This window comes from Sceloporus undulatus, chromosome 4, assembly GCF_019175285.1.
Source record: "Sceloporus undulatus isolate JIND9_A2432 ecotype Alabama chromosome 4, SceUnd_v1.1, whole genome shotgun sequence".
NCBI lineage: Eukaryota > Metazoa > Chordata > Lepidosauria > Squamata > Phrynosomatidae > Sceloporus > Sceloporus undulatus.
This window is the reverse complement of record NC_056525.1, coordinates 24,057,415-24,074,054: the sequence shown is the minus strand read 5'-3', so window position 1 is coordinate 24,074,054 and position 16,640 is coordinate 24,057,415. Positions and strand designations below refer to the sequence as shown.

Below are 16,640 nucleotides of genomic sequence, written 5' to 3'. Positions count from 1 at the left end.
TCAGTCACATGCTCTCAGCTTCAGAGGAAGGCAATGGCAAACCTCCTCTAAACAAATCTTCCCTGATAGAGTCTTCTGAGGGTCTCCACAAGTTGGTAAATGACTTGAAGACACACAACACACACACTGCTTAGGCGGTATGAAGCGGTATATAAATGAAGCTCGTTTGTTTTGTTGCTTTAGCTGGCATGGCCCAATGCTACGGGATTCTGAGAATGGTAGTTTGTTGTGGCACCCTCTGCTCTGGGCTTACAACAAACTCCAACTCCCAGAATTCCATATCCTTGAGCCAGAAAAGAGAGTTAAAGCGGGGCCAAACTGGGTTATGTGTCCAGAGTGGATGCAGCCCTAGTAGAGCAAATACCAAATGTGACATCAATGCACCAATGGGCCAAGTGAAGGTTGCTGCTTGTGAAGGAGAAGGGGAGCTGGTTTGGTCTCTGCCACCAAAACAACAACAACAACAAACAACACACACAAACCATAGGCTCTGCCTTCCTTTGGAGGCTCATCCCAAGCCCTCTGTCTCTTTAATAAACTGCCTGCCTCCTTGTCGGCTCGGAGTACATTTCATCCTGTCATCAGGTCGCGGAGGAGGAGTTTGTTAATGTACAGTTGGCTCGGAGGGGATCGATGTTCGCTGGCATCGCCTCGCCCTGCCTCTGTGTGTGTCTGTCTGTGTGTGTGCATCGGAGGATGCCAGGGGGTCTGCCGGTGTGAGCGTGTGTGTGTGTGTGTGTACAAATCTGTCCCTGTGAGTGTGTGTGTGTGTGTGTGTGTGTGTGAACACTCGTTTTCCTTCCTCCATCCCAAGCTCTGTCTCTCTTCTCCCCGATCACTCACAAACCCTGCCATCTGACAGCAACCCAAACCTGCCGTTTCCTCCGCAAAAAACACTCGCCCCATCCGCCAGAGAGAGAGAGAGAGAGAGGCAACCGAGGAAGGGGGGGGGTCCAAAAGCAAAAAGAAAGAAAGAAAAGAGAGGAAATCGCAACTCTCCCTTACACTCACACTCACACTCACACAGAGCGATCTCCTTTCAAAACAAAACTCTCCTCTGCCTTTTGTGATTTATCGATCCACTTGAAAGAACATTGTTGTTTTTTGTCACACACACACACACACACACACACACACCCCTCTAGGAGGGGGTGTCTCTGGATCTCCCTGATGTTTGCATCAAAGCAAGTTCAAACAAAACAAGAGATCTCCCCAAAAGAGGTCGATCTCTCTGTCTCTCTGTCTCCCAGCTTAAGGTCTTTTTGAGGGGGAGAGGGGAAAATCCTCCTCCTCGTTCTCCTCCAGACTGGGAACAGGTTGATCTGCTCCGCCAAGTGGCCCAGGCGAGGGCAAGGCGAGGGGGCTGTGGGTTGCCAAAGGGGGGCGAAGGGAGGGGAGACCGTGTGGGGGAGAGAGAGAGAGAGAGAGAGAAGGAGAGAGAGACCCACATCCACTCCCGTCGAGGGAAAAGCAAGGGGCAGGGAAGGAGACATAACCATCAGAGCCATCATCATCATCATCGAGCCCCAGCAGCCCTGCCAGCTTCCAAGCCTCGGCTCCGGGAAGAGGACGAAGTACGGCGGGAGAAAGTACCGCGATGCCAAGGAGGAAGCAGCAGGCACCCAAGCGGGCAGCAGGTAAGCCAGGCAGCCTGGGCAGCCCCACTCCCCACCTCTCCCTGCTTGCCTTCCTTGGCATCCTCCACTTTGGATCGTCCTGGCCCTCAGCATCCTCATGCCTGGGACGCCCTCTTCCTCCTTCTCATCCCTTCCTCCATCCCTCTCTTCCACACCTCCTCACCTTGAATCTCCTGGATCCATTCTCTCCATCTCTTCAAAGGGGGGGGGGGGGGCATCGCTTAGCATTACTGCTTTTGGGGGTCTATGGGGGTGTTTTGATTTTGATTTTATATTTATTTGGAGTTCTCTCTTTCTCTTCTCTCTTTCTCTCCCTCCCTCTCTCTCTCTCTCGTTTGGGATTTGTCGCCTTGCCTCTGGCGCTGCGATCTTGTGGTCTCCTTCCTCAACTTTTCCCCCCAACTTTCTTCCGCTTGGTTTCTCACCTCTTCTCTTTTACTCTCTTCCTCCCTTCCCTCTATTTGCATCCTCCTTGATCATGATCATGTTGCATCCTGAGATAAGAGGTGAACCTTTGTTTTTTTGCAATAATGGACGTTGCATGCCAAATAATAATAATAATAATGAAGGGGCAATGCTTGGCTTTAGATATGTATATCTACACATACTCAGATGGTCTTTTTCTAGAGTGTGGTTTCTCTTGTGAGTCTCTTCTGTGTTTCTGCAAAACAGCAAGGATGGAAGGTGGAGGGGGGGAGGTTGGCTTGTCTCTCTTGATGAACCCTTTGGTTGAAGTTCAAGCCTTTGATCATCCCTGGAAATGGAAAAACAAGAAAGAAGAAGAAGCTGCAACAGGAAATAAAAGGAACATCCTGGCGGTTGGGAGGCAGCTCCTTTTAGATTCCAAGCAAATTAATCTTTTGCATGCCTTGCTTGCATGTTGTGAGTCAAGTTTATAGAGCCCCTGTTTAAAGGCCAGGCGAGGGTCAAATGCAACCAGGGCTGCTCTGGAAGGAGATGAATCAGCATGCAACTTTTTAAGGGAAATTGTTTCTTTTCTTTTCTTTTTTCTTTTGGTCTTGGTTTCTGGAGAAATCCAAAAGGGGAAGGAAGGGAGATTTTCAAAAGTTAATTGAGGGAGGAAACTGGGGGAGAGGCCTGTAAAAAGAAGTCCCTTTCAAAGTAAGGGTTTACTTTATCTCTTGTCTGCCTGCATCTCTCTACATGCCTGCGTGTTTCGTACAAGGTTGTTGAATTGCTCAAAGAGGGGAAACAAATAGTTTGCTGGGCTTTTCTTTCTGGGTCGTGCGGTACGAAAGTTCATTTGGCTGTCACCAGACCCACCCACTGGAAGAAGAGAGAGAAAAAAATCAGGTTTCCAGTTGATTGCCAGCTTTGATTTGACATTTGATTGATCACCTGTCATCTTGCTGCCTTTGATCTATTCATTCTTGATATATATCAATAAATCACTCACTATGGTAACCTGAGTGCTCGTGACGCAAGCCTTGCCCTCTAGAATCTCATAGCCAGACATGCACAATTATTATCTTGTTTGGCTTTAATGTGGGTGGGATTTCCCCCCCCTTTCCTTTTGTGTTCAGGCAGATTTAGAGCTGTGTAGTGATGGTAAGCAGTTCTTTAAACACATACACACACATATCCCTCTCTCTCTCACCTTGGGATCATCCGTTCATGTTGTGCATTTCCGTCAGATACCAAATAACATCACTTGAAAATGTGGGAAACTTTCAGCATGTGCATTTGAGATAACCTTCCGCAGTAGTGTTTAGATATTTTTTTAGAAGTGGAAATCAATTTGGAGGGGGAAGGCAAACTTTTACAAACTTGGTCCACTCCTAATATTTTTTTACATTAAAAAAATTACTTCTCCCATGTTAACTTTGAGATTTATCAAACAGTGGTACACATGTGCTCACTTACTTATATCAGTCAACAAGAAGGAAACAAAATGATGATCGCAGTCTAAAGATCCTTTCAAATAGTTTTATAGAAAATTATGCCTAGGTGAAAACAATCAATAGACACAGGAGTTACCCTAGTTTTAGTACACCCATACTACTGTTTTGACAGACAACATAAAGGTGTAACCTTTTACATTATCTCCCCAGAGGTACAACTTCATTTGTTCTTGTGTGTGTGTGTTCTGGCCTTTCCTAGAAGATAGTTTATATGCTACAAGTGAAACAGTTTGAAAAGGCCTGCTGCAGTCTGATTGTCCTTGCTTATTCATTAAGACACTAATGAATGAAGAAATGATTTCTTCTGCCATTGTGGGTCCATAAAGTATAGATGTATACTTCCCACAAAGGTATGTTTTCCTATTTGTCTGACTTGTTTCATTTGATTTCTTTTCAAAGTCTGCTAGGAATTGGGAGAACAAGTAGCGTGGGAAAGAAAGGTACATAGTACAATATAGGAAATAACAATATTGTACAATAGGCAGTTGGTACTTATTGGCCTCCTTCTAGTTAGTTAACAGTCTTAGTCTTTAGCCGAGGTGCCACTCCCTTGGCCATAATTTTGATGCATTTTTGGTAAAGGTTTTCAGACTGCTGGGTGGCAGTTTAAAAGACTTGCCTGCCTCTCAGTTGGGAATTTTGCCATGAAAAGTGAAGCTCACTTCCAAGAGCCCTCCTTTTAATTCTCTTTGTCTACCATTCTGTATACAGTGTCAGATTGTGAAGCAGCTGATTCAGTAATGAAAGTTCAGGTTTTATCCCATATAGGAAGCCCACTGTGAACAACTTTATACTCTCTATATACAAATTCTACTTTGATTTTACGCATCGTGTCTGTAAGCACTATATCACATTGCTCTAGACATTGTAGTAAGTTTACTTTCATTTTCCTAGCTCTAGCTTAACATGTCTGTCACATTATTTAATTGTTTAATCATTCAAAGCCATTTGTCTACTCCCTTTCCAGTCCTCCAGGCCACTGAGGTGATGTGTAAAAACATTTAAAATGCAAAATAAAAAACATTTTTGAACCCCCTCTTTAAAAAATAGTTGTAAAATATTAGATAAACACTGTCTAAATAATTCCATGTGCCACAGTATGGTCTTAAGGAGAATGAAGAAGGGCTGGACAAAATAATTGATTATCCAAATGTCCTTCCTTCCCTTCCTTTATATGCACAATTTTATTTTTTATTTTATTTTATTTTTAAAGAAAGAAAGAAGCTGCATAGTTTGAAAGGTCTATTCAAGGCTGGTTCACTGATAATTTTGGCCCCACTGGTTGAAAAAAGTTTACAACTTTTTAGGCAGTTAGCCTCTAAGGGTAGAAAGATGTTAAGTGTTATGTTTCTGGAGGTGGCTGCCTTGTTCTTTGCCTGGAATTAAATCCTATACCCAACTGTAAATAATTATGCCCAAGCATTTATTTCGAAAGCAGGTTTCTCATTTGATTAATGAACGACGTAAAGGTTACAGAGAACAAGCAAGTGAATCAGCAGGGTTGTCCAGCTGCTTGATGAAAATCTACCTACATGATGATCCCCCCCTCCCCATTATTAATTTTTAAGCCACAAGAGCCTTCTATCGTGTGTTAAGGAATGTGGTAATGAAACCTGGTGGTGTAAGTAGATACGTGTGTGTGTGTGTGTGTGTGTGTGGATATTTAGGTTTGATGATCGCACATTTTGTCCCTAACTCATTAAAAAAAATCATATTCTCTGAGTCAGGAAAACAGCGATGTCAAACACATATGTTCCCCTTGACTCATTTTTCAGCAGCATTGTTCTTCTTTTTTCACTATTGTCTGCATAATTCCTGAAGCAGATGTTTGAATATTTTTAGGTTAGTGCCTGACATTACATCATACATTTATTTGTAATGATATATTACATGTGCATTGTTATCTTCCATCCCCAAAGAGCCCAAGGTGCTTTGCAGACTGTCGGTCTGATTCCCTTCTTCTCCCATGACTCTGAGACAGGAGGGATTCTCCTGTAGCCAATGGGATTACACTGTGGTGAGAAAGATGAGCATCAGGCCGACCATGTTTTGCTGAATTAAAAAAATGCAGCTGTCTCTGGGGAACAGCCATTGCATGACCCAACACAATTGAGGGGAAAGGAAAACCTAGGACTAAGACTGAATTGTTATGTTAATACCATTTTTATTTCTCTATATCGGAAATAGCTTTCAAACCCCATTCCACAGGATTAAACTCTCCTCTCCTCCTACAGCTTGTTGAGATGTGCATATTTTACTTTGCAAATCATGAATTTGCTGCTCATTGCTATATAATTCTAGACTTAACACTTTTCTTTTTTGTCCCTCTTTAGTTCTCATTTCTCTCTCTTTGTTGGGCCTGGTTAAGCAGCAAAGTACCAATGAGAGGGGGGGGGGGGAGAGAGAGAGAGAGAAACCAGGTGTGTTCACTTTGTTTACTGGAGCTAGAAATGAATAATGCAGATTTTGTTTTCATGAAAGTCCTTGTGTGGCAGTAAACATAAGGCTATTAGCAATCATTACTGTACTTAAAAGTTGCAATTTGCACCTTAATAGTGCCACTTATTAAAACTGGGAACAATCCATTCAGGCAGGGCAATCTGCATTCTTTGGGGTTAGCTTGGCAAAGACTTTGGCCTGACATACGGTATCAGAGAGACACGCGCACACAAATAATGACTAAAGGTCTTGCATTTATGCCATGTTACGTCTAGCCCTATGCTTGGGAAGACAACAACACTGGGTTCCAAGCAAAACAGGCTCTGTTTGGGGCAATATAAATTTGCAGGGTCTTTTTTAAAATCCTTCTGCAGGAAAGAAAGTTCACCTCAAAAAGATCCAAGTATCGCTTGCCTCAGAACTCCTTAGCTCATCTCCCTGTGCATGACCCAACACAATTGACTGAAGCATTGGCTGTTGACATGACAGTCAAGTTGTACACATAAGGCAAGAAGTCTGGGCTTCCCAGATGGGCAACATGTCTCTCTGGAGTTTCATTGACCATATTTGGTAACATAGGGATTGTGTTTGGGTAGAAGACCAATGTTCCAATCTCTTTGTAATATGAAAGCAGCAGCTGGCATGGGTTTCCGGGTGGCACACAAACAAATGTGTGAGCTGTGCAGACAGCACTTTTACCACAAAATTCTTACCTGTGGTGAAAATCACCTGATCACTTGGGCCAAAAATTATAATTCATATCACATGTACAGAGTGGTTTCGATGTGCTAAGAGGGAAGGACTACTTAGAGGATACTGACCATATATCAACCACATTTGGGCTACCAGAAGGAAGCACTTTATCAGCCATCACTAGATTTCAATCTGCAGAAGGAAATTTGGATTTCCTTGGCCTTTGGACTGTTAGCAGTTTAGAGGCTCCATGCTCATTAGTATGAATAATTTTCAATGTCTTTGTAGGGTTTTTACTTTATATCTTCTCACAAGGGGGATAATATCTGTTAGGCTGAGAAAATGGCTGCTCGAGGAGTCTCCCAATTGTGTAAGAATTACAACCTTAGCTTCTCATATAGATAGTTTACGCTTTATCTGTACTAGAGCTGATCCTATCATTCAGCAATATGAGTAGTGCCCTTTGACTATTGGCAGTGGCCCCCACAGTTGTTCACCTTCATTTTGGGGAACATGGATCTCATGGCCTGACTGAACTTGCTAAACAAGTGCTTTCTTGGGTATGGTAGTAGTCAGTTATCCTCTGTACATCAAATGCAGAAAGGATGCAATTTTTGCTTTTGCCTCAGGCAGCAAAATGACTTGTTCTTGTTCCAGTATAGGACACATTCTTTCATCTTCTCTTCCCAGTGTTTACATTTCTGTGCCTTTCAAATGTTCATGTGCTATAAATAATACTCCCCCCTTTCTCTTGATTCAAGCACAGTGTTTCTGGCTCCATGATTATTGCTTTTTAGAGGCTTCTGGAAAGGCATGCTCACTGAGCCTCCTTAAGCCAGATGGGACATGAGAAACTAAACTGCTTTTGACTTTATGTGGCCTTTCGCTCTATATGGCTCAGTAAGAATGGGAGTACAGTTGGGGCAATGGGTTTTTCTTTGGTTGTCTCAGTATGTGTGCTATTTGTCTTCAAGTTGTTTCCAACTTATTGTGACGCTAAGACAAACCTATCACAAAGATTTGTGCACAGTCTTAATGCCACTTTCATCTGAATGGTCTATGCTGATGACTTTGACCTCAGTGGAGCACTGAAACTGTTCTTGGTTTTAGACAAGTTGTTGTTGTTGTTGTGGTGGTGGTGGTGGTGATGATATTTATTCATATTCTGCTTCCCCCCCCCCCCCAAAAAAAAATGGGATTCAAAGCGGATTGCAATGTAAAAGAACAGTTACAATGTTTCCAAAAAGAGAGTATTAAAACCAATCATTCAATAAAATGAATTTGATAAGATTTTTTTTAAAAAAAATTTAAACAGCTCAGTTAAAATAATACAGATACAGTACGAGAACTTTCTAAGGTGCTGGGACTTATCCTTAAAAGAGGACCATGGCTTGCTTTTTTAAACTTCCATCTAATACCCAGAACAGAGTCATTGTCCCAGTGATGATGGAGCCACCAGCCTCCAGCATGTCTAAAGCTAGTCTTGTTCAAGGATTTATTTTTATAACTCTTTCCAATCCTCCTTTTAGATTAAGCACTTAGTCTTATCAATAGAAGAGATGTTTGGTGACTTTATCCCTCTTTGTTGGATGTCACACTACTCTCAAGAGATTTCTGATACACACACATTCCAAACCAGTGTCTGTGTGGATTTGAGGGAAAGATCAAAACATTTGCAGCTAGGAAAATTCACCCACTTCCCCAGAAACCTGTCCAGATTTATTAAAACTCTCACTCACTCCTCCCAGCTGCTGCCCTTACTTTGTCTTTGATTTCCAGGTGCAATCTGGTACAATCCAGGAAACCTTTTCTAATGTTCTCCACCCCCTTAAAATTGTGCATCAAATAGAGTGACCTCCTGGAGTTTGCTTTTTTCCCCTTCAAGTTGTGGGTTACTTAGGCTGAGCAGTTGAAGAACCTGCAATGTTGTTCTTTAAATACATCTGAACACAGAACAACTATTTCCTTTAAGCTTTTGTGCAGAATTTAATAGCTCAAATGTTAATTTTGGGAGGAATCAGATCCAATTTTCAGGTGACATTATAGTGGGGAAATGTGACTGGGTATATATTACCAAAAGAAAAATCCTCTTTATTTAGAGTCTTTCAGGTTGTACCGCAGACAGGGGGAGATGTGTGGGTGGCACCTTTAGCTACATTCCTTTTCATAAGGTCTGGCTATGAAAATAGTCCTTTGTTAATTTCATTAAGGCATCTTTCATTCTGAAATTAAAGACATTTGTAAAGTTTTTATCTCCAGAACATGCTCCCACAAGCAGCAGGATGGTTTTGAGGAGCCTGACATTTGAGACAGCTGGAAGCATGTTGGTGTCACGGTGAAAGTTTTATTTTCAGTCGTTTGACAAATTGGAATGGTTGAATTTTTATTTTATTTTTTATGCTGTTGGTTTTTGGTTTTGGTTTTTAATGTGGGTCACAGAATTTGTAGGTTTGTGTGTCCAGTCCAGCTGACTTTTGTCTCATGGAATGTGTTCCACTCAGGGTTCATTCTTGATTTATGCAAGAGAGCTGCTTTATCTTCATTCCAAGACCTGGCAATGCAAGCAGGATGGGATTAGACTTTTAATCTAAAATAAATAAATAAAAATAAATTAAGATTGTTAGAGGTTTGGCATGAATTATATTTTGCCCTTAGCCTTCCTGTCGAGCTTCCTTTGCAGAATCCTTGGAGAGGTCTGGTTCTCTTTACAATCCAAAGCAGTGTTTCCAGATCAATGATATTATTGCTATTGTATTTCCCTTCAGTTACAAATGCTACTCTGTTTTTTCCCCCTACAATATTTTTAGTGTTACTAAAATCCGGAAAATAAATTTGTAGTTGGTCTTTCCTCCTATGTGGTAAAAGGACAAAAGGCAGTACAGAAGGTCCAGTAATAGGGCAGTGTGGGATGGAGGATTTGCAACAGCAGCTTTCAAGGAAAGAGTATCTAAATATTGTGAACCTCAGATTCCTGTCTTCCCTTCCCTCTGGCCATGCAAAGTGAAGTTTAGGCTCAGAAATTTAAAACGCTATTTCTTCTTTCATTCTGTTGACCTGTGATGTAAAGCACTTGGTATTTTGGATGAGTTTAGTCCTTTTTCAGATGCTTAATACAGTCGTTTGCAAGCTAGAAATACCTTCATGCTGAAACAAAAAAAGAAGAAGAAAAAATCCCAAACTAGGGAACTGTGTCTCTGCCAGATTTCTTGGGGAAATGGGTCACAGACAAAATCTAATATTTCCCCATTAGGTTTACACAATCCCTTTGCTAACTACTGTAGACTGCTGTACTTCTTTCTTTTTTCTTCAAATGGAAGATTTTAAAAAAATAGCTGGAAAAATAGTATTGGGAGGTAAATATCATATTAAAGGGTTATTTTAAAATAATGAAGAGGGTCTTTCCCCCTGAAATAGCATGGCTGTATCTTTAGGGATTAGGAAATATCCTTCCCAATGCCTCATAAACATAATAAACTCAAGGGGAAAAAATGCAGTTTTTAAATTATATATGGCATTCTGTTATATTGTTTAATATTCTCCAACAAACATGGTGAATCACTTCAAGTAAAATCTACATATATGCTTCCACTCCTCTAATACCTGCAGAGATATTCTATCATGGACATACCTGAGCATACACTGGGATTATAGAGAACTATGGCACTAACAATGTTATCCATGCAAAGCTTTAGCCTTCAAATTTTGACAAATGAAAATTAATACGTGAATGAAACAGCTCAGGACAACTTTAAATCATTCTTTTCTTTAGAGAACAAAATAACAACCTAGTTTACCCATTGGAGAAAAAAAGATTAAGTCTTGACACAGTAAAGTCTTAGCATGCTTGTACTTGTGACATAAATTGTTAAAAACACAGTAAGCAAGTTATTTCAGTGAAGTTGCTTTGCTTTGGTAGTCTTTTGCCATGTACCGATATTCTATTCTAACTGATTCCATCACCTATTTTTTGGCACTGTTTCAAAGTTCATTTGGGTGAAATTTTTGAAGCTACTGAACTGAAGATACTCAGTTCAAATATATTAATAGTTGGGAGCTATACTAGAATGCTTACGCATGAGTAAGACAAGGGGGAAATGTACCTCCCCCCACAATCGTTTGTGTTGATAAGCATAATATTGTTCAACTTTATTGGATAGGAAAAAATATTCTAAGAGAAAAGTTGCAGCATTAATGCTGCATTTTTATTGTATTAATGGAAATGAGATGCCGTCTTTGCTCTTTCATCTCTGTATATTGTATCTATTATTTCTCTGTCTTGCTCTTTGCTAGGTAAGTGCCTATATTCTCTCCTTGCATTCAGCATAAAACTGCTATCATCTAATGATACCCTACCTCATTAAAGTTGTTCATGATGCAAAAGGGACTGTGATAGGCGCCGTCTTCTACCATAAATGGTTATGGAAAAGCAGAGCCACTGAACATGTGGAAATAGCATGATCCATCTTGAATAACCGTTAAATTTGGGCATGTCAGAAAACAACAACGGCGGCAGCACCAGAAACTTTTTACTGGGAAAGAACAACAGTCCATAGCCCCAGGTGGCAAATATGAGAAGCAATAAGGTTTTTAAGAAGCTTTGAGTTCTTCCTGTATCATTCTCAAAAGACTAATTTCATTGAAAAAACCTGTTGTGCCTAGGTTTGTATATGTAGAAGAGAAAAGGCCCAATTTTCCTCCAGGATTTGAATACTGGCTTACAGTAATGGTTATTTAAAAAAAATAATTTCTCAGTTCTTCCTCCTCCCCAACATACACATAAATATCCAACACACAAATGGAGCTGATCTTAACTTGTAAAGAATTTTTCCTGTATACTGCTGCAAGAAAATGCTATTAGATATTCCCAAAGCGTCACTCCTACTTACAATATTTGGCCTCTTTTTGTAAGATTCCTGTACAGTTTGCCTTGGAAAAGAAATATCATGCTGTTTGTAATTTTAATGAAAATAATTATATCCATCGAAATCCACTGTGTGATTTCAGGCTCTTAGTGTAGCTGTGTTTAGAAAAAAAAAAAAAAGGAATGAACACTTTGGATTGAATCAAAGGCATTGAATGTAGATGTTAATAACGTGTGTATATCCCTAGTCTTTCTTGCCTCTGCCCATTACGTTTAGACTGAGAAATCTTTTATTCAATGAGAAAACAAAAAGTTTGAGGTATGGAATGAGGGTAGTGAATGAAGAACACTTCATACCAAATTGTTCGATAGGGCATAGCTATGATTTTATGGCTGCAGAGATGAACATTTCATTTCATTGCACAATGTGAGTCTTTCTTTCTTTCTTTCTTTCTTTCTTTCTTTCTAAAAAGTAAAATAGTGGAATCTGTTAAAAGATGCCAATTTGGAGTATGGAGAAGGGAGGGTACCCACTAGAGATGTGAGTGATAATAAGACTCCTTTTTTATCATTCAGAATATGAAAAGGTGGAATACAAATTGTACAAATAAAAATGATTTAATGCAAATGAGAAGAGGTAGAGTTTTGGCCAGTTTTACCCAAAAAATTCCATACATTAAAAAGAACGAAGCAACCTACCAATTCAGCTCTTAGCATTTATGGTTTCATCTTTGCCAAGGGTTCCTAGATTTATTTATCTAAGCAGGTGAAATAGGTAGATATATATCTTTATTCTGTCTTCACAGATGAGCAAATTAACAGCACAGTCATATGATGCCTACTCTAAGAAATAAGTTCAATAAGTTCAAAGTGTCTTACTCCAAGGTAAGCATGTGTAGGAATGCAGCTTAAAGTACTGAAACATTGATCAGTTTAATGACAGTGCTAAATTCTAGGTCCAGGTGTTTGCAGTGTCTTCCATATTACTTTACAGATTATTATTTGATGTATTTTATCCCATCTTTCTTTAATCATAGAAATCTTGGTAGCATATAGAAAGTTCTACTCCATCCAGGCAGAGACCACTGGGGGGAAAACTGCTTACCTTCAAACATATTCAGGTGTAGCCATCCTGGCCACGCAGCAAAGCACAACATACAAAACTCACAAACAGCAACACCTCTACTAGCCAACCAAAATGTGCAAAACATGTGCATTTTGCAATAAGTGTTTTGTGCATTTTGGTTGGTCAGGAGAGGTATCACTGTTTTGTGGATTTTGGATCTTTTTGTGGTTTGTTGCTTACTTTCAGTAATTTAGCAGTATCATGTGTCTTTCAGACTGGAAGTTGTTTTGGCTCCAGTGCTCTCAAAACTGGATTGGCATAAGATTGACCAGAAGTGTTGGCTTTCCATGTATGGATGTATGTGAGTGTAAATATGATATGATTTTGATTTTTTAATTTTGAAATTTGATTTTCCACATCTGAAATTGCCAAATTTGGTGATTTCAGTAGGTGAGAAATGTTTACTGAGAAAAAAAAATCTATTTTGCCATTTTGGTTTGACATGCCTTTTGTTGCTTCAGCACCATTTCTTCCTTCCTATTTATCTTTTCTACACCTTAGTGGTAAATTACATACTTTACACAAGAAAGACCCCAGTGCAGTCCTTTGCATTTCTGGTTAAAAAAGATCAGAAATTAGATGATGTGAGAGTCTCCTGCCAGATATGCTGAAGATTTCCAAAATGATACCAACCTATTAGATGGATACGTATAGTCTGACCTAACATAACATATTGTTTTCAGTGTTGTGATTAGATGTGTAGTGATCATGTAGCAAAGGGGATGGCGTTAAAACACTACATAGCCACCCAGTTTAGTGGAACACAGGGACAGCTGGTGAATCCACCACTGGATAAATGACAAATTCATTCCTGATTTCACCACCACTCATGTTGAATCTGCTCTGTTTTCAGCGTAAGCACAGCAACAGAGTTCCATTTTGCTTCATAGTAGTTGCAGGGTGATGGTGGGAGGCAGTAGTGAAAGCCAGAATGGATTCACAGAATGGACCAACATATGATCATATGATCAGATCATGGAATACAACTAAGGATCAAGTCTGTCCATATGGAAAAGTGGACCCCCCCCACACACACACACACAAGGATTCCTGATACAAAAACAATATCACTGACAAGCAGAGACATCTTTCAGCACTCTCAGAAACAGTTGTGGAAAACTATGAGACTTTGGCTCAGCCCTGAGTTTCTAGAGTATGCCCAGAGAAATGCAGCATTCCCCAGAAATGACATCACAGGGGCCAACTGTGAAAGGTGCTTAGCAAAGGAAGCATAATTGAGTGTTACCTAATATCAGGGGACAAATAACAGTTCATTCACACAGCATGCTTTTCCCATCAGTGGATGCTGAACTTCCCACAATTGTTCATAGTACAACAGCACCAAATCTGGTTGCATGGGAATTCCAGAGGCCTGATGGCAATTTTTCCAAGATGGGAAAAAACAACAACGTAGGTCATAAAACAAAGCAAAAATATAGTGCAATGTTGGCATTGCAGGAGCATTATGATAATGTTGCCATAAGACACCATAGCAAAAATGTTCATAGAGACAGATTCATTTCAGTTTCTAATTCTAGAAGCATATTTTGATGTTGTGTTGCTGGCTAATTTGATGCTATGACAGATAAAGAAAAGAGATGGGGAAATGGGTGTGAGGAAATTAGAAAGACTAACAAAGAGTGGGAGTAGGGAAAAGGGGGTTAAAATGGAAACTGAGCAAACACAGGCAATAAGATATAGGATCATATGTTATAGATGTGTTTCATTCTGAAGCTTGAGATTAAAAGTGATTTTTGAATCTGGGAAAAAATTATAGCACAATTAGCATGGTAGCTAAACCTATCCTAAAAAGCTGCTATCTCATCTATGGCATGGTGTTAGATGATGTTCTTCACCACCATTTTTCTCTTATGTCATTCCTTCCCAGCAGAGTCTAATTGTAGTTATCACATGCTGCTGTTCTGTCCTTCAAAGACTGCAGATGCAGACTTTCTTCAGCACTGTGTGTGGGTAGAGGTGTTTTTAACTCACAGCCCTAAAACTTACTGTGTGTGAGCAGGTGAGAGACACCACTACCATTCTGGCGAGGCTTGCTGAGTGCAGGCTAAAGGAAGAGAAGGAGTTCTCCCTTCCCTGCATACACTAACAGAAGTCTATCTGCCTCATAGCTAACTTTTGGGTGTGCTATGCATGCTGAGGGGTCTTGTTTGTAGCTCTTCTGTCATACTTCCTTAGCTTTCCTATGGTCACACTAGTTTGTTTTCTCTGTTCGTTCCATGCAAGAGTTCCTACTCTGAAAACTGGAAAGAGGCCACTGTGGCTGGTGGCTCCTATGTCAGTAGAACAGTGATTCTTTGCCAGGTTTTAAAGGAGCTATCCAAGGTACTAGCCTTATTTAGGAACAGAGGATATCTTCTTGAAAGTTTGGATTAAAAACTGGGTTTACTACCTCACTGATCTCAGAGCCACCAGCTGCCAATGGAAATATGGTTGTGGTCCTGGCATCCTGCATGTTGATTCTACTTTACCTATTCTGCAAAGATGTACAGGTTCTTCTCAAAGGAAACAACAAGTAATTTTAGCACTTCCTACTGCAAGAAAATCTTCAAAAACTATGCTGTTTTTGAAGCCTATTTACAATAAAGGACTAACGCTGCACCAAATTCATACCTGGCTGTTTTGTGCAGAAAACAACATTTTCTGCACAGGAAATAGTTCTACACAGAAATATTATTTCCCGTTTGGGGGGGGGGGCTGTTTTCAGTGCATAGAAAAGATTCTATGCAAATTACCCACAAAAATTTAGTGAAGTAAAACTCTCTGAAATTCACATGTAGCCATTAAAATGCATAATAACCATCCTTTGTAGCTATGTACTGTCTTCCAGCAAAATCCCCCCAATCCCCACTTACTAGGTGGCAACCACTGCGACTGACTAGTGTCTGTTCTCCTGTCAACTTCGAAGTATCTGACTGATGTTTCCTTCCCCATTCCCATCCCCTCCCATGAGTGATCTCAGGTGCGGCAACTAGAAGCAGAGTCTCTGACAGAATTCTCCCTCACATTGGAAATTGCTTACATGGGATAATAGATTGGGGGAATTTCATGGTCCATACATATCTCCTAAACTGGGGAATATATAGCATGTTGCAAATGCAAAACTCTAGGTTACACATTCATAATTGCCTTAGTAAATTCTGGCCAGCATTTTCTGCTGCTTCCTGTGCAGAAAATGCTGTTTTCTGAGCAAAACAACCACATGCAAATTTTGTGTAGAGTTTTGTGCAGTTTAGAACAGTTTTAAAAATTCTTAACAGTCCAGGATTCTTCTCATTAGGATTTCATCAAGATTTGAAACAAAATATGTTCTTCAATGTTTTAAAAAATAGTTTCAAATATTCTTTCCATCCCTATTGTTCAACAATTGTGTGTCTATGTGTGTGTGGTGGGAGGTATAATAATAATTGTTTAGTATTGCAAATAAAAACTACATTTGGCAGATTTTCACTTAAAGCCCTCTTTACGTATTGTCAAAATGTCTAAAGATTCCTCGTACTTGTAAGCATTTAATTATTTGTGACACTCAAACTAATATTCAAAGCTGTGGGGGAAAAATAAAGGTATTAAATATTTTCTCTTGTCAAGAGGTAACAAAACATTGTCTGCACGGCAAACTCTTCATTATTTTTCTGTAGTTTATTTCTGGCATCTTTTTAGTGATGATGAGATTGAATGAGGTTTCTGACATCTCTATCATATTCTTGATATTTTATGCACTCTTTCATTTTTGTTCCTTGATTGATTGATAGATTTTTTTACCATTTTATTTTTAAATAGTTTTACCCTGTCTTGCTTAATGAAAACTAACAACAAAGGTACTAATAGAATTTCATGATTCAAAGTGGTTGACATGGAAGCTGCCTGGCTCCCTTTAAAGATCAAGAGAAGTATAACAGACTTATTTCACATTTCCCCTGTGAGCTGCTGAAGCCCCAATGCAA

At 39.9% G+C, this 16,640-nt stretch overlaps 1 protein-coding gene across 2 annotated transcripts in view; it reads left to right on the top strand.

Annotated features, from left to right (window-relative positions):
* Positions 1-595: 595 nt before the first annotated feature.
* TSHZ2 (teashirt zinc finger homeobox 2) overlaps positions 596-16,640 on the top strand; it is a 342,078-nt gene continuing 326,033 nt past the window's right edge. For both annotated transcript variants that reach the window (XR_006103756.1, XM_042465760.1), the window contains exon 1: positions 596-1,637. Coding sequence is in view for 1 of the 2 variants with exons in the window: in XM_042465760.1 (XP_042321694.1) it covers positions 1,598-1,637 (40 nt within the window). In the remaining variant the exon portion in view is untranslated. The remainder of the gene's footprint in view (positions 1,638-16,640) is intronic.